Raw genomic sequence first — 26222 nt, forward strand, 5'->3', positions numbered from 1 at the left:
AAAGTAGCCTAGACCGTACATACACATATACTTTTTAACAGCATACTTTTATATCGAAGGTTTGTGAGAGAAAATAGGCTACATGAAATACAGTTTTACCGTGATTCCTTGTCTTCATGGTTCTTTTTTATTGTGTTGCCATTTGTCGGAATGAAATTTACAACAGCAATAATAATATTGTATGTGAAGTAATTTCCCAAATGGAAGAAGAGTTTCTAAATGTTGACCTCATCAAAGCCTTACATAAAATGTAGAGGTGAGGCCTCAGTTATAGAAGATGACAAGATTAATCTAATGAAAAAGCAATAAAACCAAAGTAAAAGACAGAAAAAGACAAAACCAACACAAAAAACAACAAAATAAGACATCAATGTAAACAGTGCAATGAGACAAAATCAGGTAAAAGACAAAAACAAAAATAATACTATGGATTTAATAGGATGAAAATTATGTAAAAGATAAAAAAATTACAAAAGGCCAAACAAGACTATGAAGTAAAGGACACAATAGGACAAAACTGATGCAAACCATAAACAGAGGTAGAAAACAAAACAGAACAAAACAATGTAAGGATGAGGTGAAAATTATGCAAAAGAGACAAAGCAGACACAAAAGACTAAAAGAAAACAAACAAGACAAAAACAATTAGACAAAAATGATGTTAATGACACAACTAGACAATAAAAGATGCATGATGATGAAAACTGGGTTTCAGATGTAACAAGATGAAAATTACATAAAAGATGAAAATGACGGAAAAGACACATGACAACAGTAATGTCAAAAAAGTTCAGATTCTTAATTTCAGTGTAAAAAATATTCAGATACTTAATTTCAGTGCAAAAAAAATTCTATTCTTAATTTCAGTGTAAAAAATATTCAGATACTTAATCTCAGTGCAAAAAAAAATCAGATACTTAATTTCAGTGCAAAAAAAAAAAAAATCAGATACTTAATCTCAGTGCAAAAAAACCCCCCAAAAACCAGATACTTAATTTCAGTGCAAAAAAAAAAAAAAATCTGTGCTACAAATTCAATGTATTTTATAATTCAAAATCTGATGACACAAATTGACTTCCATAGATTTCAGTCACTTTTGAAAGAGGTGTCGGTACAAATGTGAATATGATGGCAGTTTACAGTGTATTTTTGTACCTGGAAGATAAAACTAATATTTTAGGACTAGAACCCAAAATACTGCCATAAAGTGTTGGATATTACAGTTCCTTTCTCTCCGGACTAATCTGACCTGGTTTGTTCGGGGTGACCGCCCCTCTCATCCCGCCCACCTCCTCCCTCCGCCGGGCTCCGTAGACATCATCCTCCCTCTCTCTCCCTCCCTCTCCTTTTCTCGGTTGGCTGTCGTTCAGCAGCTCGGTCCTGGTTCACCACACTGTGTCTGAAAAGTACTTCCAAAATGACCATGAAACTGGCTTACTGGGACATCCGCGGGGTAAGTTGAACGGCTTCTGCAGCCCGTGAACCGGCTCATGTTTGTTCGTTATTGTGTGACTCCGCACGGCTGTGATTCTGAACCTAAATGCTGCTGGACATCCACCAGAATGTGAAACACACACCGCGTCCGGGCTTTTTAAAGTTTGCTTGTGCTTCCATATAAACAGCCTGTGTATGGGGAGTGCAATAACTGGCTGTTTTAATGCATTTCTTTCTTTTTTTTTTTTTTTTTTTTTTTCATGCATTTCCAGACGGAGCCTCGGTAAAATGTTACGTAACGGCGGAATGAAAGAGGCTCGTGCACGTGTTCAAATATTATCAGTTTGTAACGGTTTGTCTCGTGCCGCTTTATAACACTACTAATGTTAGCTAAAAGCTAGCTGTAAAAAATGTCAGCTAGATTTCCACCGGCAACACGGAGCTGACTGCGTTAAAATAAACCAAGCTGCCGGCGGAATACAAGGGCACATTGTTGAACATCAAATAGTCGTGTCATTGTGCTCAGACGTATCGGGTTTTTGTTAAAAGGCACTAAACACGGTCAACTACAATAGCACTTTTTCTACTTCTTTGTGCGCGAGCATGGTCTAAACTCGGGACTTTCAACTTAATTTGTAGTCGAATATCCTGCGACTTTACGATACTATCAACTAAGATCTTAAACTTTCACCTGGAGTCCTTTAAAAGTCTACGTCTCATTCCTCTGCTGCAGTGTTTAACCCAGGGGTGTCACTCATTTTACTTCAGGGGCTATATCCTCCCAGTATGATTTGAAGTGGGCAGAACCAGTAAATTAATAGCATAATGATATATAAATAATACCAACTCCAAACATTTCAATGTGTTTTATAGTGAAAAAAGTACAATTACATTATGGAAATATTTACATCTATAAACTGTCTTTTTAAAAATGTGAATAACATGAACAACCATGAAAAAACTGAAATTTATTAAGAAAGGTAAGTGCAATTTTAACTGTATTATGCCTCCACTTATCATTTGTAAATGTGCATTACAACTTACAGATCACAATGGATCTGCAAAATACACAAAATATTTTAGTAACTGGCAGAATATCGGTAATATTGCACTTACTTCTCTTAGGACATTTCTAGTTTTCATATTTTTTTTGTGAAAGGCTGGTTTGTAAATGTACACATTCTCACATAATTTCACTTTTTTACACTAAAACAGAAGAAAATTTTAGAATTGTCATTATTTGTAGGTTTTTATGGTAGTATTTTACTGATCCTACCCACTTGAGACTAAAGTAGGGCTTTATATGGGCTCTAAAGTAAAAGGATTGACTGTTAATGTCTTGAGTGTCATTTTTGCATTTCACAAATTCATCCTACGGGCCAGATTGGACCCTTTGGTGGGCCGGTTTTGGCCCCCGGGCCGTATGTTTGACACCTGCGGTTTAACCTGTCACTGAATCTACAGGTCTGCAAACATTAACACAACCTAGAACTAAATGAGCTCTATTTGATCTGAGGTAGCTATTAAAAAATGACTGAATTATGGAAGAGTTTTTTTTTTTTTTTTTTTTGTCATATTTTAGCTAAAGATCAAATCCTATTGTTTTAATGGATATATGATTGACACCAAATAATAGTTTTTCAAGCTTCATTTGTGGGCATTACCCATTTTCTGCTGCGTCATGATGACTTTCTACATTTATGTATATGTAAATATTATTGACACTTTATTTGCCCTTCACTGTTTTTACATTTTACATCCGAGGTAAATTGAGCAGAATGCAAATTTCAGAGTATTCAGTTGTGAAAGTAACCATTCCATGAAGTTAGTGATATTTTCCTGCTGTTAAGTTTACCAGCAGTCTTTAGTTATTTTTTTATCGTGTCATTATACACTTTGACACAATAGACACACCTGTCCAGAGCAGACATGTTGCCTCCTGTTTTTATTTCCAGTTTTGTAAGGTCATTTATCAGTGTATGTTCTGCTATGTGATATTCTAAACCTCATAATCAAAGTGTTTTGTCTAAGCTGAGTAAACTGTGCACACCCTGCCTTTGTACAGCTCGCCCAGCCCATCCGCCTGCTGCTGGAATACACCGGCACCAACTATGAGGATAAGTTTTACAGATGCGGAGAAGGTAACATACCTGCTCAGGTTAAAAGTGTTCTCTGGTGTCGGTTCTGTCATTTAACTCCACTCTCTGTCACACAGCCCCCAACTATGACAAGAGCTGCTGGTTTGATGAGAAACCTAAACTTGGGATGGACTTCCCCAATGTAAGTGACTTGACCTTGTGACTTTTAATATAGTTGTTAAAAGTGACATAATTAAAAGATCATCTAACATTTATGATCAATATGTCCCTGTAGCTGCCCTACCTGGAAGATGGAGACAGGAAGATCTCACAGAGCAATGCAATCATGAGATACATTGCTCGTAAGCACAATTTGTGTAAGTATAATGTTTAGTGTATTTCACATATAGTAGGGGTGGATGATATGGCAAAAATATCATATCGTGATTTAAAAAAAAAAAAAAGATCCCGATTTTATCACGATTCTTTACAATGATCTTTGAGACTAATTTGCATATCTTTTGCTAGGCAAAAAGTTACTACTTCTGTTACATCTTTCCACCGTTGGCTACTCTTCTCATAAAGAGTGCCTTTACTAAATGCTTGTGTTGAAGTTGTTTGCTTTTTTTAACGCTACCCATTGCCTCTGGCTGCAGTGTGGCTGGTCTTCTAGCCGTTTCGTTGTCATGTGATTGAACAGGTTCGTAGTGTTGCTATCCAATGTGCAAACCATGTTTGTGCATATTTTGCAAATTACTGTTTGCACTTTGTTTTGTGGGGAAAAGCCAAACCAATTCCATATGATGAAAGTGGAGTTCTTTTTAGGAAGTAACTTGTCCGTTTCGCTGTCAGCCAGGACTCCTGTTACACAAAGTGAAATCCATGTGATGTGGACATGAACCCATGTGATGCGTCTGTGCATCAGCTTATAACTACATCCAGAGCCGTTGAATACTCTATGGCTCTGACTACATCAGATTATAGACAATTCCACAATCTCTCTGCTTTGTTGGATCATCGATACAATCTAATCCTTCACGATCTAATATTGTCATATCGCACACCTCTAACCTATAGCATATTTATTTTCACATTTGTCATCATGTCTGGTAGCATTAGCTCTAGTGACTGCATTGAAAGTGATTACTGACCACTTTGATCTTGACTAAAATAGATTGGGTACCATATTTTGTGCAAATATTACAAATAAAGAAGCCATAATACCATGTACCACCACCTCAAGGTTCAGTGTCTAGTTTTAAGTGAAATGCCTGAAGTGTGTGTAATGTGTGATCATACAACTGTTATCTGGAAATGTATCACGATTGCCATGATTATACAGTGTTGCCAGTTATTATTTAACAGCACTAATAAGTCAGGATCAAGCTGAAGAACTAGGAACTTCCATGATTATTGAGCTTGCAAATTGGAGTCACTGTGTGAATCATATTTCCACAGGTGTTGAGAGTCTGTACCTGGATACAGATTTGTTTGGTAGGCTGTGGTTAAACACCCACACTCATTTGTCAGTGTATCTTTGACCCCTTAGCTCAGTTTTTCCACTGAGGTTCAAGTTCCAGTGTGTCAAACGTACAAACAGAAACTTTCAGGCACCAGAAACCTTATTACAAATTTTTGGTCCACATATGTTGGTTGAATAAATGGCCAGTGGTGAATCTACAGGGAGCTACAGCAGATCTGCGTCAACGTTCCACAAAAATAAGTGGCCCAGGTTGTAGAACACTTGTATGTTCTGTCACAGGATACCAATAGAAACATGGAAGTGAGGCCCAGTTTTGAAATAAAAGGGTTTTAAATTTCATGCTACAGAAACCTAAAACTTTGGGCATGGCCTGCTTGGTAGATGGTAGATAATGTACACACATAATGGTGAATTTTCCTATTTGAACACTAATTGCATATCTTGGAAAGAAGCTTTACTGAAATGGTAACTTTCCACCATTGGTCTACATTAGAAACATTGACTCTTTAATAAAATAAAATAAATATCTGTTTTAATAACAGGTGGAGAGACAGAGGATGAGAAGGTCCGTGTCGACATCATGGAGAACCAGGCCATGGACTTCAGAAACGGTTTTGTGAGGATGTGCTACACTGACTTTGTAAGTATTTTAGAGGTTAACAGTAGTTAAACTGTACAACTGTGACTGTCCACTAATACTGCCCTCACCTCTCTGACATCAGGACAACATTAAGCCAGGTTACCTGAAGATGCTGCCAGACACACTGAAGCAGTTCTCAAACTTCTTGGGAGACAGGAAGTGGTTTGCTGGTGACAAGGTATTTCATTTTTATGTAGAGTTTTAGCAAATGAACGCAGGTTTAAGATGGACAGTGCATCCCAAATCCCTACTCAGGGTTTTTCCTGAATATAAATCCTCAACAACATTCTGATGTGTTACATTTCTATCATACATCAAGAACAACACTGATGTGCAAATGCAGAGGAGTGGTGCTGTCGGCAGACTAAACCGGAAAAGTTTCTCTCATACTCCCACACACTCCTCGGAGCGTGATTAGCTGATACTAGCGTGTTTTAATCTGGTCTCGCTTCACTGATGTTTCCTGTTGTTCCTCTTTTTGTTTGAGGACAGCATTAAATTTCAGTTCTTAGTTTTTGAGGACAAATACACACCTGCAACAAATAACTTAACCTTATAAATAACTTAACATTTTGGATTGTGTACTTGTTGATCAGCCTACCATAAACCTGCTGTTTACTACTTTGGAACAATATTTTTAAGAGTGGGAAAAAAAATTGGTGCCATTTTGGAAGAATATGTTTAGCATCTTATATTAGTGGCATTTATGAGATACTCATTCTGATTTGGTGATTAAAAAGGGGTTTTACACGTTTAGACATGATTTATCTCACAATTTCTTATTTTTCTTCAAAACAAATATCTGTCTAAATTTTACACAAGGAGATGACTAAATCTTTTCTTTATTTTCTTTGTCACATCTTCCCTGATTTTGTTCATTTGAAGTATTTTGATGAAAAAGTAACTGAACCAACGGCCACTATCATTTTCTTCAACCATGTAATATTCCATAAATGTTGTGCTTGTAAAATGTCTTCAGCCTGTTGAAGGTGTGGTTCTCATGGTCATGGTGCTTTAGGATCAGGATGCTACCACCTCTGCCTCATTTTGAGCCATGAAAAAAACCTGCCACTCGTAACAATTCTGAACAGGTTTTGCATTTATACTGGAAATATGACAAAACTAAAACCAGATGAAACGTTGGATCCTGCCAATCTGACAGAAGTAGAGAAATATTTTCCTGCTGTTGACTGAAATGAGCTGATTTAGCAAAAACAATTAATGTACGGACACAAAAACCAAATAAGTCTCTAAAATGCACAGTAGAGCTGGCTGACATTACACACATTACATTTAATAATTTCGACTGATTGTTATCCCTTTATTGAATAGTGCTCTCTAATATTGGCCTTTGTATTCTGTGAATGTATCGAATTTCCTTCCTAACAGATCACTTTTGTGGACTTCATTATGTACGAGCTGTTGGACCAGCACAGGATGTTTCACCCAACGTGTCTGGATGAATTCAAGAACCTCAAAGACCTTATGGACCGATTTGAGGTGAACACAGAAACAGACGCCACAACACTCAATTTGTTGCAGTCACGAAATTAAAATCTGGACCTCTGTTACCTTTATCTTCATCTCTTATGGGCTGGTTGTTATTTTACATTTGATCTGAGAGTTTACTGTACAGTGCAAATAAAGTTACTTCCTTTGCATAATAACTTGCTTACGTAATTTATTGTAAAATGTTTAACTGACTAATATTAGGATGTGAATAGATGTGACTTTTCTTCTGTTTTACTTCTTCTCCAACAGGCTCTGGAGAAGATTGCTGCTTATATGAAATCAAACAGATTCATGAAGACTCCCGTCAACAACAAGATGGCAAAGTGGGGAAACAAAAAGGAGTAAAGAACAAAGCATTTCTCACCACAGCAACAAGGATCCAACATTCAGTTTCAGGATAAGAGAAGCATTAGTATGTACGGTACATCCAATCACCATTTGGTTATAGAGGTTTCATATTCTTTAAATATTTGATGGACTTTCCAGATGTTTTTTTCATTCCTGCCAGTTCTAAAACTTGTAGTTGATTCAGAATTTGTGTAAAAGGAAAACCAGGTTTGGACTGAGTTTTGTGAGTACAGTTTTAATTTGATTTGGTGCATTTGTTTATTGGAAACAACCCTTTTTTGGACACAATTAAAGAAAATGCAGTTAAAGACAGTGAGTCAGTGACTGTTTTCAACATCATTTCACACCTTTCACAGAAATATTAATTAAAAGACAATAAAATATAGCATATAAGTTACGAGTGCAGTAGAATATGTTGTACTAATGCGATGAGCCCTAATTAATAAGAAGAAATGAGGTTTGGAGTTTAATATTTTTGCCTGAATCACCATTGGGAAACTGTACAAAGTTGACCTGCTGTAATTATAGTTATTTCACATTAAAGCAACAGGAATTAATTTTAACTATTTCAAATTATTGATAGTTATTGTTTCATTCACTAAACTGGCTTTTCCTTAAATGACAAACCAGTGGGATAATACCTGACAAAAAGAGGAATCAAATATTACATTTGGCAGATGTTAATGATGCCCATGGAGGGAAAAGTGTTCATCAATGTACTGGACATCTGTGGTGTCAGTAGCGGCTGTTGTACAGGCCCGATGGTTCACTGGAAAGCTGTGAGAAACAAAAAAAAATAAACGGTGGATGTTTCAGTTTCTGGAATGCAAAGATTTGATATTGTTTGTCAAATATGATGGTCTAAATCGGGGGTGTCAAACTCATTTTAGTTTAGGGGTCGCATTCAGCCAAAAAGTGGGCCGGACCAGTAAAATACTAACAGTAGAATAAGTCAAATTACAGTGTGAAAATGTTTACATCTCTAAACATTCCTTTAAAAAAATGAATAACATGAACAACCTGAAATGTCTTAAAAATAAGTGCCATTTCAACACCTCAGTACAATACAACTTACAGATCACAGTGGATCGACAAATACACAAAACATTTACATCTACAAACTATCCAAACAAAAAAGATGTAAATAACCAGAAAAAACTGACATTTCTTGAGAAAAATAAGTGCATTTTTAACAATATTCTGCCTCAACTTACTTATACATGTGCATTACGGATCAGCTCTACAAAGGCACAAAACATTTAGTAACAGGCAGAATATTGGTAAAATTACACTTCCTACTTTGAAGACATTTCAGGTTGTTCATATTTGTTCAGGTTCTTCACATTTTTTGTGAAAGGACAGTTTGTAAATGTTAACATTTACATGTAATTTTGGGTTTTTTTACGCTAAAAAAGAAAAATTTGGAGTTGTAATTATTTATGGGTTATTTTGATAGTATTGTATTGGTCTGATTCACTTGAGATCGAATTAGTCTGATTGTTAATATCTTCATTGTCATTTTTTTCCTTTTACAAACTCATCCCAGGGGCTGGGTTGGACCCTTTAGCGAGTCGGTTTGTGTGACACCAGTGGTCTAAAGTTTCATTTACAAAGACTCTAATGTTCCACTAACAGACCAAGCTGGTCCGACTGGAGAGAATTTTTAATAAACCTTTAATAATTCATTCAGTAGGAAAATAATAGCACCTCATACCCATGTATAAACATTTATTCCGGTTGTTCTTTCTGATTAGAATTATTATTTCTGCATATGTTTGTCCAAAGAGGAAAATAAAAATGTGAAAATGTTCAGACAAGGTAACATGGATGTATGACCCATGGGCCAAAACTGGCCGGCTAAAGGGTCCAATCTGGCCCACGGGATGAACTTGCAAAAATTACACTTAAGATATTAACAGTCAAGGGTGTCAAACTCCTTTTAGTTCAGGTTCCACATACAGACTAACATGAAGTAAAATAATATCATAACCTGTAAATAATGACAACTCCAAATGTTTCTTTTTGTTTTAATGCTAAAAACCTATTAAATTATGAAAATATTTGCATTTACAAACAATCCTTTAACAATAAAATGTGAGTAACCTGAACAAATATTAAAACAACCTGAAATACCTAAAGACAGTTAAGTGCAATTTACCAATATTCTGCCTGTTACAAAATGTTTTGTATCTTTGTAGATCTGATCCATTATGCACATGTATAAATGATAAGTTGAGGCAGAATATTATTAAAGCTGCACTTATTTTTCTTATATTTTTTTCTCAAGAAATTTCACTTTTTTCAGGATATTCACATCTTTTTTGTTTGGATAGTTTGTAAAAGTAAATAAAATGTACACTTTTTAACCTGTAATGTGTTTTTTTTGCACTAAAACAAACATTATTTATAGGTTCTTATGTTATTATTTTACTGGTCTGGCCCAGTTGAGATGAAATTGGCCTGAATGTGGAACCTGAAAGAAAATGAGTTTGACATCCCTGGTTTAGAACATGTAAAGGCAACGCGGTTAAGGTGATATTGAGCAGATTCATTACTGATAATGTTAATCCTCTGTTGAAGCCTTGGACATCTTCCTACTGTGTGTGCTCCGTTACTCACTGCTATGGCTGACTTGACGGCCTGAAGCTGGAAGAAGACTCTTCCTCCTTCCTCTGGACACACAGTCCTGATTTCATCCCTGCTCATCCCCAGAAGAAGTTTCCCAGTCAACACTCCCAGGCTCCTCACAGTACTGAACAAAACAGAAACAGAAACGTGTCATTTCAATGTGTTAAGGTGAAACATCCTTTAAAGTGAGACCCCCCACTCACATTTTGGAGAAGCCTTTGTACTCCAGCCAGGCTTTGACCTCTGCAGCCGTGGAGTTCATGTCTAGAGTGGGCGGACCTCGAGACGCTTGCTGTGAGTGAAGAGAGTAAAGTCCGTCCTGTAGAACCTTATTAGGTTAGGCATTAGTGTGTAATGAGTGTGAACCTTTGCTCACCTGTGGCCCGTCCACGGTTGAGGAACCCCTCATCGGCTCCAGAACGTTTTGAGGGATGTGGCCCTCCTCATCACGGTTGTTTCGAACCAGCCACCACTGCTTGCTTTTCTGTATCACCTGTTAAATCGACAAAATATGACAAAAACATGCTGACAACAGGCTATAACCGCTGCTGTAGAAACATTACAGGTGTATGAACAGTTCCAGATCTAGTGTTACTGCAGAGAGGCAGAGTTCAGCCTGGTTATCAGACATCATAAATCTGTCAGATTTCCACTTCAGACATTACTGCATTCGATTACCAGTAGGTTTATGGATATTTATTGTGAGACATTTTTAGCTGTAAAGCATGTTGTGTTAGAATAGAAACATATATTTGGTGCTAGTTTATGACTCTGGTCTACAAGTAAGATGCCTCCAGAATAAAAGTAGTAAGGCTTCACCAGATTTGAGTCATTAAAAAAAAAAAAATTAAGTCAAAATGTTAGTTGGCTGTAGTTTCCAAGATAGTCTTGAGTCAAAATGTGAAATTCTGACAATTAATTATTGAATGGGTTTTACTCTAAAGGAGAGTTTGTCTCAGATCTACTTCAAAATGCTGTCATACATTATAACACATTCACTTACAGGTTCTTTATACTGGAACATTTATAAATCTACAGTATAAATGTACATAAACCAACAGGCTGTGTAATAACGCTTCATCATATGCACTGAATATATCAGGTGACACTTATTATGTCATTTGTTTTCTGATTCATTTTATTAAACTATGTAAGATTTAGCACATTTAATCTCTACGGCAGATAATTTCTAAAAAAAAATTGTGGACCAGTGTAATGTATTATTTTTATCCAGTTTCACAAGATTTTTTTGGCAAAAGAACCCTTCTTGTAAACTGTGTGAATTAAATTTCATTCAAACTTCAACCTGTGAAACTATCTTTTGGTTAAAAGCTCAGTTTTAATCTCAAAGTCAATATAAAAACTTCCTGAGGGAGTAAAGTGTATCTAATGCTTGTCATTTTGTTGCAATCTTCGAGCCAGTATAATGACTCAGTTTTTCCTGTGAGTTGTTGGTTACCATAGCAACCTTTCTAGGTTAAAGTTTGACCATGTTTCCCAAAACCCTGACCAGAAATGTTCAGTTCATCTTGATCCTTCACATACGCCTCACTCGGAAAGTTTTCAATATTTTCTGTTAATGCTTGAGCTGCAGAATCAGATTTTCCCATAAACATCAGTATATTCTGCACAGTTCATTGGATATAAACACCCTGCAGGTGAATAAATGCAGCATTATTTTTTTCTATTTTGACTAGAGGTGATCTTTACACAGTGATGGATGAATACAGGTTCAGATTTACATCATGTACTGACCTGAACCACGTCACCCTTCATGATGCTCAACTCTCGGTTGTTTCTTGCCATGAAGTCATAGATGGCTCGCATGTACAATGGCTCACTGGAACTGAAAAGAAATGAACACCAGAGTGTGAATGTGAGAGGGAATGAATAATGGATCAATAATGTAAAGTGCTTTGGTTGCCTTGAAGAGCACTATAGAAATCTAATCCATATTATTATTATTATTATTATTATTATTATCATCATCATCATCATCATCATCATCATCATCATCATCATCATTATTATTATTATTATTATTATTATTATTATTATTATCATCATTATTATTATTATTATTATTATTATTATTATTATTATTATTATTATTATTATTATTACACCTTTGCCCATAAGTAGCTGGGATAGGTTCCAAGCGACCCCTGTGACCCTAGTGAGGATAAAAGTGAGTTCAGAAAATGAATGAATTATTGTTATTTATTTATTTATTTATTTATTTATTTATTTATTTATTTATTTATTATTATTATTATTATTATTATTATTATTATTATTATTATTATTTATTTATTTATTTATTTATTTATTTATTTTTATTTTTATGCAGACTTTGTCAGAGTAAAGCTGAGGGAGGACTAAATGGAGTAAAGCCTGCGTGACAAATGAATCCATGAAGTCAAACTGTCTCCAGTGAAGTGATGCTTACTGTGGCGGTGGTGGTGTCATCCATGAGCTGTCACCTGGAGGCTGGGAAATGAAAACAATGAATAAACACAACATATCAATATTGGCTTTTGGTGGAAATGTTAATTATCCAAAAAAACTGATGAAAAATTACTGATGTCAAGTAAGTGCACCAAACTTTGGAGCTTCATGCACTACTGTAATGATTCAAACGTAGTTTTTTGGTATATAAACATAAAAAAACATCATGAGAATATGAACTTTAGACACGATATTCAAATAAAATGTAATTGCATGGTTTTCAGAAAAGATTGTAAATATTCTGAGCTGGTGCTAGTGTACTGAGCAAGTGATTGGTAATGAAATATGGTTGAATTGTGTTGAAATATACAGTTTTAGTGCATCCTGTTTGTGTTTTAAGGACAGAAGGTTTGTTAACTGTGGACCCAGAATATATGGTGGATTTCTTTGCAGAGTCACTCCACATGTCCTCTGTTGTTTTTCACTGGAATAAATGTATGGAACTCTGAACTGGACAATGTGTAGGAGCTGAAAATAAAACTGTTTCCTCCTGTCTAAAGGTGACCTCATGGTGTCACGGTGGTCCTCACCTCTTTCATCCCATTGTTCATCTGTCCGTAGGGTTGTCCGGGTGGGAGGCGGTGGCTGGTGCTCCGGCTCAATGGTCTGCTCTGAGAAGGGGGCGGGGGCTGCCAACCATCATAAAACTCTGGGATGTAAGGCGGGACATTATTGTCTGGCCATCTAGACCTGAGAGATGAAACATGTTAGGATAACATAGTATATAGAAGGCCTATATAATATTTAATATTACATTAAAATCTAAATATATAAAATATGTTAGTATTTGTTTGTATTTATTTAGTTACAGGACAGTGTATATTGGCATTAGTTGCAAAGAACAAGATGCATGCACCAGATTTAGCAGAGAAGTTAATTTCCATCTGTTGTCCTGGACAAACGACCAACATAATAAAACATCACCTAAATTAGGAAGTACTAATACACTGGAAGGAAACCGTTAAACATGACAGATATGGGAAAGTTTCATTTTTACTGTTATCTTTAACATTTGTGTTGTTTTAACTCCCATATGTGTCTTTAACTGTGGGCCCTTATCTTACAGGTGCAAAGGGGACAGATGCTGGTTCTTTAGACCAGGACCAGAAAATCTGGTTTTAGTCATAACACACCTACTATCTGAAACAAAGGTCAGAAATGTTTTACAGTCCTAATTTTTATGCCTGATTTCACATCTAAATTTGTTTTGTATATATTTTGTATTTGTGCAGTTATTTTATTGAACTGTGTATGCTGTTGTGTGTATTTACTAATGAAACTGAGGCTTTAATCTCACTTGTGATCATTTTTTTCATCATATGACATGAATGCAGCACCACATGTGATTAATAGTTACAAAACAGGCTGCAGGGAAAGAAGAAACACACACACACACACACACACACACACACACACACACACACACACACACACACAAAGACAAGTACAAAACACTCCACCCTCATCAGAACATGTGAAGACTCTTAAAGTGATCTAACCATTTAATAAGAGGTTCTAACAACTTTACAATACTAACTTTATTTATGCAGTTTATTTTTGTACTACGCTGTTACATGTATGCTTAGGTATGTTTACATTGTTAACACAGTTACATTTGCACATTTTCATATTATTTTTATATATTTTTTATTTCGCCCTTTCATACAGTAGTATTACGGTGGCCCAGAGGTGCAACAGGCCAAAAAATTATCCACTAGACGAAAAAAATTATCTACTACAAGAAAAAAAAAGAGAACAGCCTAAAAAAATTATCCACTAGATGAAAAAAATTATCCACTAAAAGAAAAAAAAAGAGAACAGGCAAAAAAAAAAATTATCTACTAGCCCAAAAAATTATTCACTATAAGAAAAAAAAAAGAACAGGTGAAAAAAATTATCTACTACGAGAAAAAAAAAAAGAGAGCAGCCCAAAAAAATATCCACTATAAGAAAAAAAAAAAAACATCATCCACCTTTTCAATTACGGGGGCGCTGTTTACCCGAAAGGTGCCTTGCTTTAAAATTAAGGCCACCACAAAAACATAAAAGGATAGGCTGAAAAATTTTAAGGCTTTCGGCTAATGTGGCTAATGCTAAGGAAGTACCCCACCGGAAGTGGAGGTCGTGCGCTAAAAAATAGTTATTTTAAAATATAGATATTTCCATTAATATAGTTTGCAAAGCAGTTAAATGATTAAATACGGTTCCAGTGTCTGCTCAAGGTTAGGCATGGGCGTTAAATGGTTAAGGTTAGGGTTAGGGTATGGTTGGGGTTAGTTTTCAGTGGTAAATGGCCCTTGTGTGCACTGTGTGAAGGTTCGTTGCTAAGCTAATGCTAACGCGAAAAGTTGACGGCAACTTTGTGAACTACCAGTGCGAATAAACAATTGTGTGATTACGGTGTTGAATTGTTCAACTGCCTGACATTCAATATCATTTTTTATGAATATTCGCTACAAGAAGTTCTAAAATTATTTTATTTTGAGAGGAGGAGAAGAGGAGCTTCCTGTGGAGCTCCACTATCATGGCATCGCCCATTTGTTGAGAGACAGCGAGTGCATATTGCGGCACCGACACCTGGTGCTGTGGCACCTCGGCTGGTGCCGCGAGGTACCGTGGCACCTCGGCTGGTGCGGCACCACGGTTGATGCCGCGAGGTGCCGTGGCACCTCGGCTGGTGCCGCGACGTACCGCGGTACCACGGCTCGGTGCCAGGTACCCCAGCACGGCACTGCGTACCATGGCTCGGTACCACAGCTCAGCTCGTTGCCAGGTGCCGAGGCACTGCGGTACCACGGCACACATCTGCATCTCCACAAAATGTCCTTCTTGATCTAGTGTTAGTAAAGACACTCCGTTTGAGTTGAGGAGGAGAGGTCTACCTGCAAACAAATGGGCAATGCCATGATAGTGGAGCTCCACAGGAAGCTCCTCTTCTCCTCCTCTCAAAATAAAATAACACAAAGTTGCCGTCAACTTTTCGCGTTAGCATTAGCTTAGCAACGAACCTTCACACAGTGCACACAAGGGCCATTTACCACTGAAAACTAACCCCAACCATACCCTAACCCTAACCTTAACCATTTAACGCCCATGCCTAACCTTGAGCAGACACTGGAACCGTATTTAATCATTTAACTGCTTTGCAAACTATATTAATGGAAATATCTATATTTTAAAATAACTTTATTTTTTAGCGCACGACCTCCACTTCCGGTGGGGTACTTCCTTAGCATTAGCCACATTAGCCGAAAGCCTTAAAATTTTTCAGCTTATCCTTTTATTTTTTGTGGTGGCCTTAATTTTAAAGCAAGACACCTTTCGGGTAAACAGCGCCCCCGTAATTGAAAAGGTGGCTGATGTTTTTTTTTTTTCTTATAGTGGATATTTTTTTGGGCTGCTCTCTTTTTTTTCTCATAGTAGATAATTTTTTTCACCTGTTCTTTTTTTTTTCTTATAGTGAATAATTTTTTGGGCTAGTAGATAATTTTTTTTTGCCTGTTCTCTTTTTTTTTTTTCTTTTAGTGGATAATTTTTTTGGCTGGTCTCTTTTTTTTCTTATAGGGGATTTTTTTTTTTCATCTAGTGGATAATTTATTTTAGGCTGTTCTCTTTTTTTTTCTTACAGTGGATAATTTTTTTTGGGCTGTTCTCTTTTTTTTCTTGTAGTAGATAATTTTTTTCATCTAGTGGATAATTTTTTTTAGGCTGTTCTCTTTTTTTCTTGTAGTAGATAATTTTTTTCATGTAGTGGATAATTTTTTTTAGGCTGTTCTCTTTTTTTTCTTATAGTGGATAATTTTTTTAGGCTGTTCTCTTTTTTTTCTTGTAGTAGATAATTTTTTTCATCTAGTGGATAATGTTTTTAGGCTGTTCTCTTTTTTTTTTCTTGTAGTAGATAATTTTTTTCGTCAAGTGGATAATTTTTTGGCCTGTTGCACCTCTGGGCCACCGTAGGTACATCTCTAATTTGCACATATTTAAATTCCACACAATTTCATATTTTATATATTTTTTTAAAAATATGTCCGTTGCACAACTGATGTAACGACAGTGAAGCCTATTCTATTCTATTCTATTCTATTCTATTCTATTCTATTCTATTCTATTCTGTAGCATTTCATATCAGTTTACAAACTTCTTAGAGAACGTGCAAACAGGATGGTCAGATTAAATGCAATAACTGTGTAGCTCTGTCTTGTGACTGCTGACCCAACACACCCTGGAACAAACAATGACATGACATAAATAAGAAATAAAAAATCAAGAAAAGGTGGAAACAGACAGCAGGAAATGTTAAGACAGGATAGAAGTTACCTCAAGTGTAGAATAACAGTAATACACAACAGATGATGAAAAAGAGAATGAAAACAATAGAAGTAATAAAAACCAAACACAAAGGGAAAAGGGTGACACAGAGGGATGTAGTATATGGACGGATGTGACGTCCCTCTTACCTGGGGATGTTCCAGGTGTCTCCCAGTGACCTCCAGAGGGCGTCCTCCTCTGGGGAGACCACCTGGTTCAGCAGGTGCAGGGCAGGTTCTGTCAGCAGGGGAGACAGCACTGTGGGGGGCAGGTCCAGTGGGTACTGTGGAACAAGCTGTGGACAAACAGCGAGATAAAGGACAGACAAATGTTTTGTCAGTGACACAATTTCTTTGTATAAATGTTATTTATTTGAGAGTGAAAGTTTTTTTTTTAAGTTGCTTATATTTGCTCTTCAATATACAACAGAAACACGTGGAAAAAAAAAATCTAGAAGAGATTGAACCTGAAAAGTTTATGAAAACAAAGTTTGCGTCACTGACAAAACTGTATGATTGTATTTGAACATATTTATACACTGTATTCCTTTTATATTATATTATCTTTATGATGTGCGTATTATTATTGTTATGATTATTATTATCATCATCTTCAGTAGTAGTACTAGTGTATTATGGAACTGGTTCTTAACTGGATACATAAATATGCTTTGTTTTTTCTAAAACTGATTCCATTCCACATTATAACAATGTCATTTTGAATAACATACCAATACTTTTGCACACTTATTTATGTATATTTCTGTTATAATCATATTGATAATATATTGCCTAGTACAATAGTACAATATATATATAAAGGGTGGGGAAGCAAAATTTACAATATTTTGAGGCAGGGATTGAAAGACAGTGTATGACCAATTAGTTTATTGAAAGTCATGAGAATTTATTTGCCACAAGAAAATTTACATAATAGAAAATGTTTTTATTCTATGTGTCCTCCTTCTTTCTCAATAACTGCCTTCACACGCTTCCTGAAACTTGCGCAAGTGTTCCTCAAATATTCGGGTGACAACTTCTCCCATTCTTCTTTAATAGTATCTTCCAGACTTTCTCGTAATAGTTTTGCTCATAGTCATTCTCTTCTTTACATTATAAACAGTCTTTATGGACACTCCAACTATTTTTGAAATCTCCTTTGGTGTGACGAGTGCATTCAGCAAATCACACACTCTTTGACGTTTGCTTTCCTGATTACTCATATGGGCAAAAGTTTCTGAAAAGGTATGGATAATAGTGTTAGGTATGATTATGAAATCAACATATGTTTGGTTTCAAAACAATTGACGTAGTGCCTGCTGAGAAAAAACAACAAAATGTACATTGTAAATTTTGCTTCTCCACCCTGTGTGTATGTATGTATGTATATATATATATATATATATATATATATATATATATATATATATATATATATATATATATATATATATATATATATATATATATATACACACATACACACATACATATATACATATATATACCAAATATTATTATTATTATTATTATTATTATTGTTGTTGTTGTTGTTGTTGTTGTTCATGACAATCATAATAATAACAATAGCACACAATAATTTCCCTCTGGGATTATTAAAGTGTTCTGATTCTGATGCTTCGGCTTCATTCCAGTAAGTGTTTCTCACCATGCTTAAAATGGTGAAGAGGAAGTGGACAAAGTCTTCAGCGCTGGGGTTGGTCAGGCTTCCATCCAGCTGACCCTGAAAACACCATAAAACATTTTACTGCTTCATTCACATTTTTCTGATGTTGCTCTATCACGTGTCACGTGTGGAAAGATTTAACTAAGAAAAGTATTTACCAGCAGATTGAATCCATATTTGATTTTCTGGAGACAGGAAATATACTCCTCCCACGACGGCAGAAGGACAGCTGGAGCTGCACCAGAGACGCAAACATGTGAGATACTAACAGATCTGGGATCAGTCTGAGGTCTAATTGTTTCTACATATGTCTGTGGAGGGAATTTTACCATTTTTCTTTGCCTGTTTCTTCTTAGATTTCTTCTTCTTCTTGCTCGTTCCTTCTTGTGCTAAAGATGCATTTGCTGCAGCCGACACTTTACTCATGAAGATTTCCAAATCGTCCAAAACGTGGTTTAAGATTTCCTGGATAAAGACAACAAACATAATCATATGAAGTGTTGTCTGACCAGGCACAGACCCACAGATTGATTATTATATGATATATTTGTGCCTTTTTCAACTTAATTTGGCTGCGTAGTGTTTGTATATTTACCTGTAGATATTTATGCAGCTCTACTGAAATAGATGAACACTGAAACACAGGCTCCTTATTCCTCCACAGTTATTAAAAAAGTATTCAATGGTAAAGTTTTAAGTACCAGGTAAAGTTACTGCAGGTAAAGTTCTTCAATTCAATCTGTCATTTTTAATTTATGTTCTGAAATTGTTTTATTCTGGATGATTTTGTGTCATTTTATTCAAGCACCACTTATTGTAAAGTGTTTTTATAATGTCAAAACTTAGAATGTGTGTATTCATTCTGTTTTTTGTACTGACCGTGTTCCTGTCTGAGTCTGTGAGCTGAGGCGGTGGAGCTACATCTGGACTAATCTGCCGGTCATGTAGGTCTGCTGGAGGGGTGTAGACCCGCGATGGAGGAAGGTTTTCTGAACACAAAAGAACAAAAGATTTACACAGACAAATACAGATGAGGATCAAGGTAGAGAAAATACTGAGACAGTTTTAATGACTAAATGAACCTGACACATGATCACATTATGCCAGTTAGATTAGATTAGATTAGATTAGATTAGATTAGATTAGATTAGATTAAATTAGATTAAATTAGATTAGATAGTAGCACAGTGGCATAGCACCCCATGTTCAGGACAGAACTGTATGTAAGAAAATTAGAAAATAAGAAAATAATTACAAAAACAGAGGTAAACAGGAAATTTGCACATCAGAAGTCATAATCATCATCATCATCATCATCATCTCTCTTCACCTGTATAAAAACAGCTGGATGCAACTAAATAAAATGCCACTAATTCTGTTTTCTATAATTTGATTTGTACACTATAGAGCACACCACCTTGTTGCTTTATTATTTTAAATGTGTTATTATAGATATAAATAATTTATTTGCGTGTATTGTATTTTAGAGATACACTTAATTTATTGATGTCCAAACTGCCTGTCGTAATGTATGTTTCTAAAGCCTAAAATGCAAACAAAGAGATATTTTTTAAATATATTGTACTATTTTATGCCAATAAATAACTCTTCTTCTTCAGTGGGTGTAATAAAATTGTGAGGCTTATACTAGAATAATGGCACTGAATGGAAATTGCTAATCACAGTTATTTGTATGACAATTAATCATGTAAAACCTTTCGTTGTACATTAAGAAACTAACTTTAGTCATGTTAGTTATCAGTCCTGCTGCTCAGAGCTTCAGTAAATTAAAAATTCAGTCGATTATCGGTCAGAAGGATCTCAGCCTCTTCTGAAGATGTTTTATTGTCATTTTTCAGTGCACCTGGTTCTCTGACGTTCCACTGTGGACCTGAGTACTCCGGAGGTGGGGGTGTGGTTTCTCTCAGCACAGCACGAGGACCAGGCTGGCGGAAGCTTCCAGACACCTGCAGCCCTATGATGTTCTCCAGGTTACTCCTGAGAACACACAACGTTCACGGTGTCTCTAAACATTTGTCTTACTGTTGTTGTTGTTTTGTCTTTTCCTCTGTGATCTGGTAGTGTATCTTGTACCTGATGTCCATCTGGTCTGTGCTTGGCTCTGCTTCACCACCTCCTCTTTGAATGACCTTATCCAGGTCAGTCTTGATGAGCTCAGCCTGGAAAAACACACACCTCTTAATTAAACCCTTGTACGGCAACTGCAATAAAGGTTCCAAGGCCATGTTTTATGAAACAGAGATAATGTCTGATCAGAGATGCATTAAAAGGACATTTAATTAGGACACATTACACGGTCTGGGCTAATAACTGGAAGTCCTTACTTCATTTTCCAGATCAGGTTACTTTAGGATAGGAGGTGAGGAGAAAAGACTTGAAAGGGTCTGTTGAAACAAAATAGGACCAATGTCCCTGTCTCTCACTGGCATGTTCTATCAAAGATCAATAACAAATTGAATGTGTGAGGTTGTCAGGTTCTGTCTCTATGTTAGAATCCTGTGGTCTTGATGCAGGAGATCAGTCTCCCAATAGAAGTAGGTGGTACTTTCACTGGAGGAGAACTCAACTAATTAAATCAAAGTCCACATATGACTTCTATCAGTGCTCAATAGTAACTCTACTGATATCTCGAACCATTTCCATGGTATAAGCCATCAAAATATGGCCCAGTATAAGTGAAGACCAATTTTTAATATTTCAAAAATTCATCAAAAATCCAAAATTCTCAAAACTGCGACAAAAATGAGCAGACATTGTCCCAAGGAAATTATATACAAAATATGAAATGAATATGACCAGTGGTTTTGGAGAAGAAGATTGTTGAAATGTAGACACTGGTGACCTTGATTTTGACCCTCTAGGTCACTTGAGGTCAAAGGTCATGAATCCAAATAAAAGTCCATATATGACTTCCTATCAGTGCTCAATGGTAATTATATCTGTAACCATTTCCACGTTATAAGTCATTAAAATATGGACCATTATAAGTAAAGACAAATGTTTAATAATTCAAATATTTGTCAAAAATTGAAAAATCAAAATATAAAAAAATTGTGAACAGACTTTGTAGAAACTGTCCAAACGAAGCTACATATAACATTTGAAATTAATCTGACCAGTAGTTTCATCAGAGAAGATATTTGAAAAAATTGTGAACAATGACAAACAATGACGAAGATGACGAAGACGACACCAGACACAGTGCCATCACAACAGCTCATGGCCTATCAGCCGGTGAAATAAAAATGTTTTGTCTCATACAGGTTGAGTACAGTGTAGAAGCACATGTGAAGTAGAACCTAACACCAGCCAAACATCTGATGTGCACAGATGTGTTCAGGAACATGAAGAACAGACCTGCAGGTACTGACGACTCCTCTGTTTATATTGAGTTGTTCTGTCTGGATGATTATTAAAACGTATGGAAATACTTTTGTTGGAAAGTTTATTTTGAGTATTTTGTTGCATTTGTTCTGGTGTGATTCATCAGATGTTTTTCCTTTTTCCAGAGGTCACTGAGTTGAACGGTGACTCACCCCGGTATCCTCACACTGGAACATGAAGACCTGTGGGATGCGTTTGTTGCGTTCTTGGACGGTGACAGCCAGCACAGAATTGTAGGCGCAGCTGTCCAACATGGCTTTAGTTTGCTGAATGCAGCTCAAATGCATCGACTCCAACTCTGACTGAGAATCACAACAGAAAGGAGGGAGGGTATTTACTACAAAAGAGCCAATATGAAAATATAAGGTTAAAGATGTACTATATGTAAACAGTTTTTATACAGAGAAACTTCCAACTGTGGTGATAAAAGTATTGACATCCTTCATTTAAGTGGATTTACTAATGCTTGTACCGTTACATGTGACGTTTTTGGATTCTTGTTACTGCTGCATTTATGTGCATGCTGCATTTTACTGCTGTAAATGTTTAACTTTAAGTCATTTGATCTACTTTATATGCAACTGGTAGTGATGAATCATATTCTATACAGAGCTGCTGTTCTGTGCAAACCCATCTCTAAGGTCAACTTTTCATGACCTCAGAGAAACAGGTCTGTTTCTGTTGTAACAATGTATCTGTCAGTGAATCCAGGGAAGGTTTTTAGACAATCTATTTCTAATAAGTCAAATGAAGGAGGAGTATTTTAAGATTAGCCAATGAAACAATGCTTTCCTTTATGGGCTGATCCTCTAGAAAGATTTAAAGCTGTCAAATAAATGTAGTGGAGTAAAAAGAACAACAGTAGATTCTGAGATGTAGTGGAGTAGAATGAAAAAGCTACACAAAATGGGATTATTTAAGTTTAAGTACCTTAAATTTGACTGTTTTCAAGATTATTTATTGGGAAAGAATCACCAGGTTATTTTTTTTTTATTATCTGCTATAGAGATGAAATTTACTAAATAATGAATTGGAAAACAAATGAGAGAAGAGCTGGTTATCTGGTGTTTTCAACGTATATGATATAGTGTTATTACTGGTTTATGTACATTTATACATTAGATGTATAAATCTTCCATTAGAAAGAAACTGTAAAGTGAGTGTATTATAATGTACAGACAGCAGATCTGGTAGATCTGAGACAAACATTCCTTTTAAGTAAAACCCATTCTCTCATTAATTCTCAGAATTACACATTTTGACCAAAGACTGGATCTTGGAAACTACAGCCAACCAACATTTTTACTTAATTTTTCTTTACTAGTGACTCAAACTATGTAAAGTTTTGCTACTTTTATGCTGAAGGCATTTTACTTGTGGACCAGTGTTATCAAAGAAATGTGGCAAAGATGGAGAAAGTTAGTCATAAATTAGCATTAAACATATGTTTCTATTCTAACACAACTGCTTTACATCTAAAAATTTCTCAAAAAATATATCCATAAACCTACTGGTAATTCTGTAAAAAAAAAAAAAAAAAGAAAGAATTACTCTGTTTCATGTTGTCTTTCAGTGCAGTATGTAGTAATGTCTGAAGTGGAAAACTGACAGATTTAAGACACTGATATAGATCTGGTAAATCTGAGACAAACATTCATTTAGAGTAAAACCCATTCTGTCATTAATTCTCACAATTTCTACTTTCTAAAACTGTCTCTGTACACAAAGCACAGATGTCTAAGAACATGGCAGTCACCAACACCTCACTATTATTTCCAACAGTGTCCGACCTCATTCATAATAGTGGAATGAGACCAAAATCATTGTAAATTCATTTGATTTGGCTCCTACGTTGCTCTCTATTTACAGTATTTCGCAAAAATAACGGTAACAAACCTTGGTCTCGATGTCACAGAGGATCAGGTATCCTCCCTGAACCTCCAGGATCATCTCCTGAGGCCACAGGCGACCTTTGGCGTCCAGCCTCTTCAGTTTGGCCAAGCAGTCGTTGACCGTCTTCACCTCTTGTCCGTCCAGGTCACAGGTGAACAGGTGCTGTGGATGAATGTGCAGTCAGAAAACAACAGGAACTCTGTCTGATTCTGCTGCAAATTTAACTTACCTTGACTTCTTTATTTAGATAGTTTGGGTTGTTATTAACCCTTTAACTCCTGACATGTCTGTGGTGAGCGTTCTGAATGTATGATTTATTTTAAATATTCATAAAAATTCAACCATTTGCTCAATAGGAAGAATTTCAGAACATACTGATGGAATAGACCTTGTTCTTTCCATAGACATCTGAGCATGCTCAGTTCACTCTAACCCACACCTGTGTAATGGGGGGTGAAACAAAGAGCAGTGAGTAAGACCGACTCACTATAAAATAGTCTTTTTTTTTTTTTACATTGTTTTTTTTTGTGGGTTTTTTTTGTTTTTAATGTTGTTTGCAGTGTTGTCGTGATTTTCTTTTCCTTTTTTTTTTTTTTTTTTTTTTAATTGTGTTTTAACAGAGGTTTGACTGTGTAACTGCTTTTGGAGTTCAACCAGGTGCCAAAAAGCAGCTGGACTGATTTAGAAAACAAAAGCCCCCCAAAAAACTACTGGGGCAAAGTTCAAATACATTGTACATTCTGAGTGTCTTATTTTTAAAAACCTGTCAAATTTCAATTCCTTTCTTTGTCGTTTTCTGTTATTCCACCCTGTTTTGACCCTAAAACACACAGTAAAACAAAACCACTGAAGAAAAGGAACATAAGCACATACTCACAGCAGCCCGTTTCACTGAAATAAAGTCTCAGGGGTTAAAGGGTTAAGTGCTGTGTTCTTGTGTCATTCTTGTGCAGTTTATCTGAGTTTAACCAATAAAGACCCAAACATCCACCGTCGACCAAAACCATCTACTGATCTAAACTGTTTAATAATTGTCCATTCGCTGATCCTATCAATACATGTAAATAATTGGTGTAAATACAGTTTGTCATCTTTTCATGGTCATCAGATATGACCCATTTGGACGTTCAGAGGCTCCACAGTTACCATGGAAACACCGTCGTCTTCTACAACATTGATTCACCAGTAACACCAATGGAGTTGGATCAATGACAGTGGATGGACACGCTTGGTTTATGTTCAGTTAATGATATATTTTACTGAAAAAGTCACTTTTTCTTCAGTTTTCTCTGTTTTTGATATAATAACCCTGAACTTTAATCTGAGCTTTGATGAACATCTATATAATTAGTGAATAAAATATAGGAAAATAGATGATTTTCACTGAAAAAAAAGTAAAATGCAGAGGATAATATAATCAAATGGTGACAAATCATTTAGGAAAGGTTAAAAAGAGAGAAAAATTTACTTGGGAACTGACCCAAAAGTCACACTGGGTCTTTATGGGATAGTGTTTAAGTGAAAAATGAATGAATGATTAAAAAAAAGCTTTCATTACCTCCACTCGGAAGTGTAAGTTCTCAGATGGTCTGTTCAGAGACTCAGAGTACCCCTTTCTCTGCACTAATGAAAAAAGAGATTATTCTCAAAACACAGTAAACACATTTTCCTTTCACCAAAATAAAAATCAGATTCATATATGTGTGTGTTTGTCTCTGAATGTGCATGTACTGTATATGGATTTTCCACTGGGTCTGGACATGTTGTTCCTCTGCAGTGGAGAACCCTTCAAGTCCTCAGGCTGGAAACCCCGTCTCTGCTGTGGGAGGTCATCAGGAGAGAAACCCCTGGAATAAAACATGACCTTAAGTACCTCAAGTACCAGAGTGGCTCATCCAGCAACCACAAGTCAATAAAACCATCATCAGGAGCAGCTCCGTCATCTGAAGATAATGCATCTGCAGAAACACTCGGCCTCTACAGCCCAGCTCTGTTTTATCTCTGAAGGGTGTTATCGGTTGTGCAGAGTTGTAAAGATTTACAATGAGTGTCCAGAGGCATTAAACAATGTGAAAACAGGATGACTATGAAAGTGAAATGAAACTATTACTTACCCTGGAGAATAAGAGAACGGACCAGGGTTCCCAAACATTTCTAAAGCAGCACGTCTGACTTTTGAGAAGACAAAAAACTCACTCCACACAAACCTGTAATTGTAAAAATGATATAAACACAGAAGAGATCTGAAGACTCTAAGATGTATAAATAAGTCTGAAAAATACAGACCAGCCTAAAACTG

At 36.0% G+C, this 26222-nt stretch overlaps 2 protein-coding genes across 2 annotated transcripts; one reads left to right on the plus strand and one right to left on the minus strand.

Moving 5' to 3' along the window:
* Positions 1-1301: 1301 nt before the first annotated feature.
* LOC115422711 (glutathione S-transferase Mu 1-like) lies at positions 1302-7799 on the plus strand. The gene is made up of 8 exons (XM_030139201.1): positions 1302-1453; positions 3500-3575; positions 3650-3714; positions 3808-3889; positions 5538-5635; positions 5718-5813; positions 7025-7135; positions 7397-7799. Exons 1-8 carry the CDS (start codon positions 1418-1420, stop codon positions 7490-7492), a joined length of 660 nt encoding a protein of 219 aa, XP_029995061.1. The 5' UTR covers positions 1302-1417; the 3' UTR covers positions 7493-7799.
* On the minus strand, positions 7644-26126 carry eps8l3b (EPS8 signaling adaptor L3b). The gene is made up of 19 exons (XM_030139203.1): positions 26038-26126; positions 25655-25770; positions 25482-25546; positions 23927-24085; positions 22183-22332; positions 20720-20805; positions 20490-20623; positions 19505-19614; positions 18955-19090; positions 18784-18860; positions 18608-18682; positions 17089-17234; positions 13162-13321; positions 12573-12613; positions 11879-11969; positions 10500-10616; positions 10327-10415; positions 10115-10247; positions 7644-8272 (listed from the first exon to the last, which is right to left on the minus strand). The coding sequence occupies exons 1-19, from the start codon at positions 26073-26075 to the stop codon at positions 8231-8233; spliced, it is 1965 nt and encodes a 654-aa protein (XP_029995063.1). The 5' UTR covers positions 26076-26126; the 3' UTR covers positions 7644-8230.
* Positions 26127-26222: the final 96 nt, after the last annotated feature.

Source organism: Sphaeramia orbicularis, chromosome 7 (assembly GCF_902148855.1).
Source record: "Sphaeramia orbicularis chromosome 7, fSphaOr1.1, whole genome shotgun sequence".
NCBI classification, from domain to species: domain Eukaryota; kingdom Metazoa; phylum Chordata; class Actinopteri; order Kurtiformes; family Apogonidae; genus Sphaeramia; species Sphaeramia orbicularis.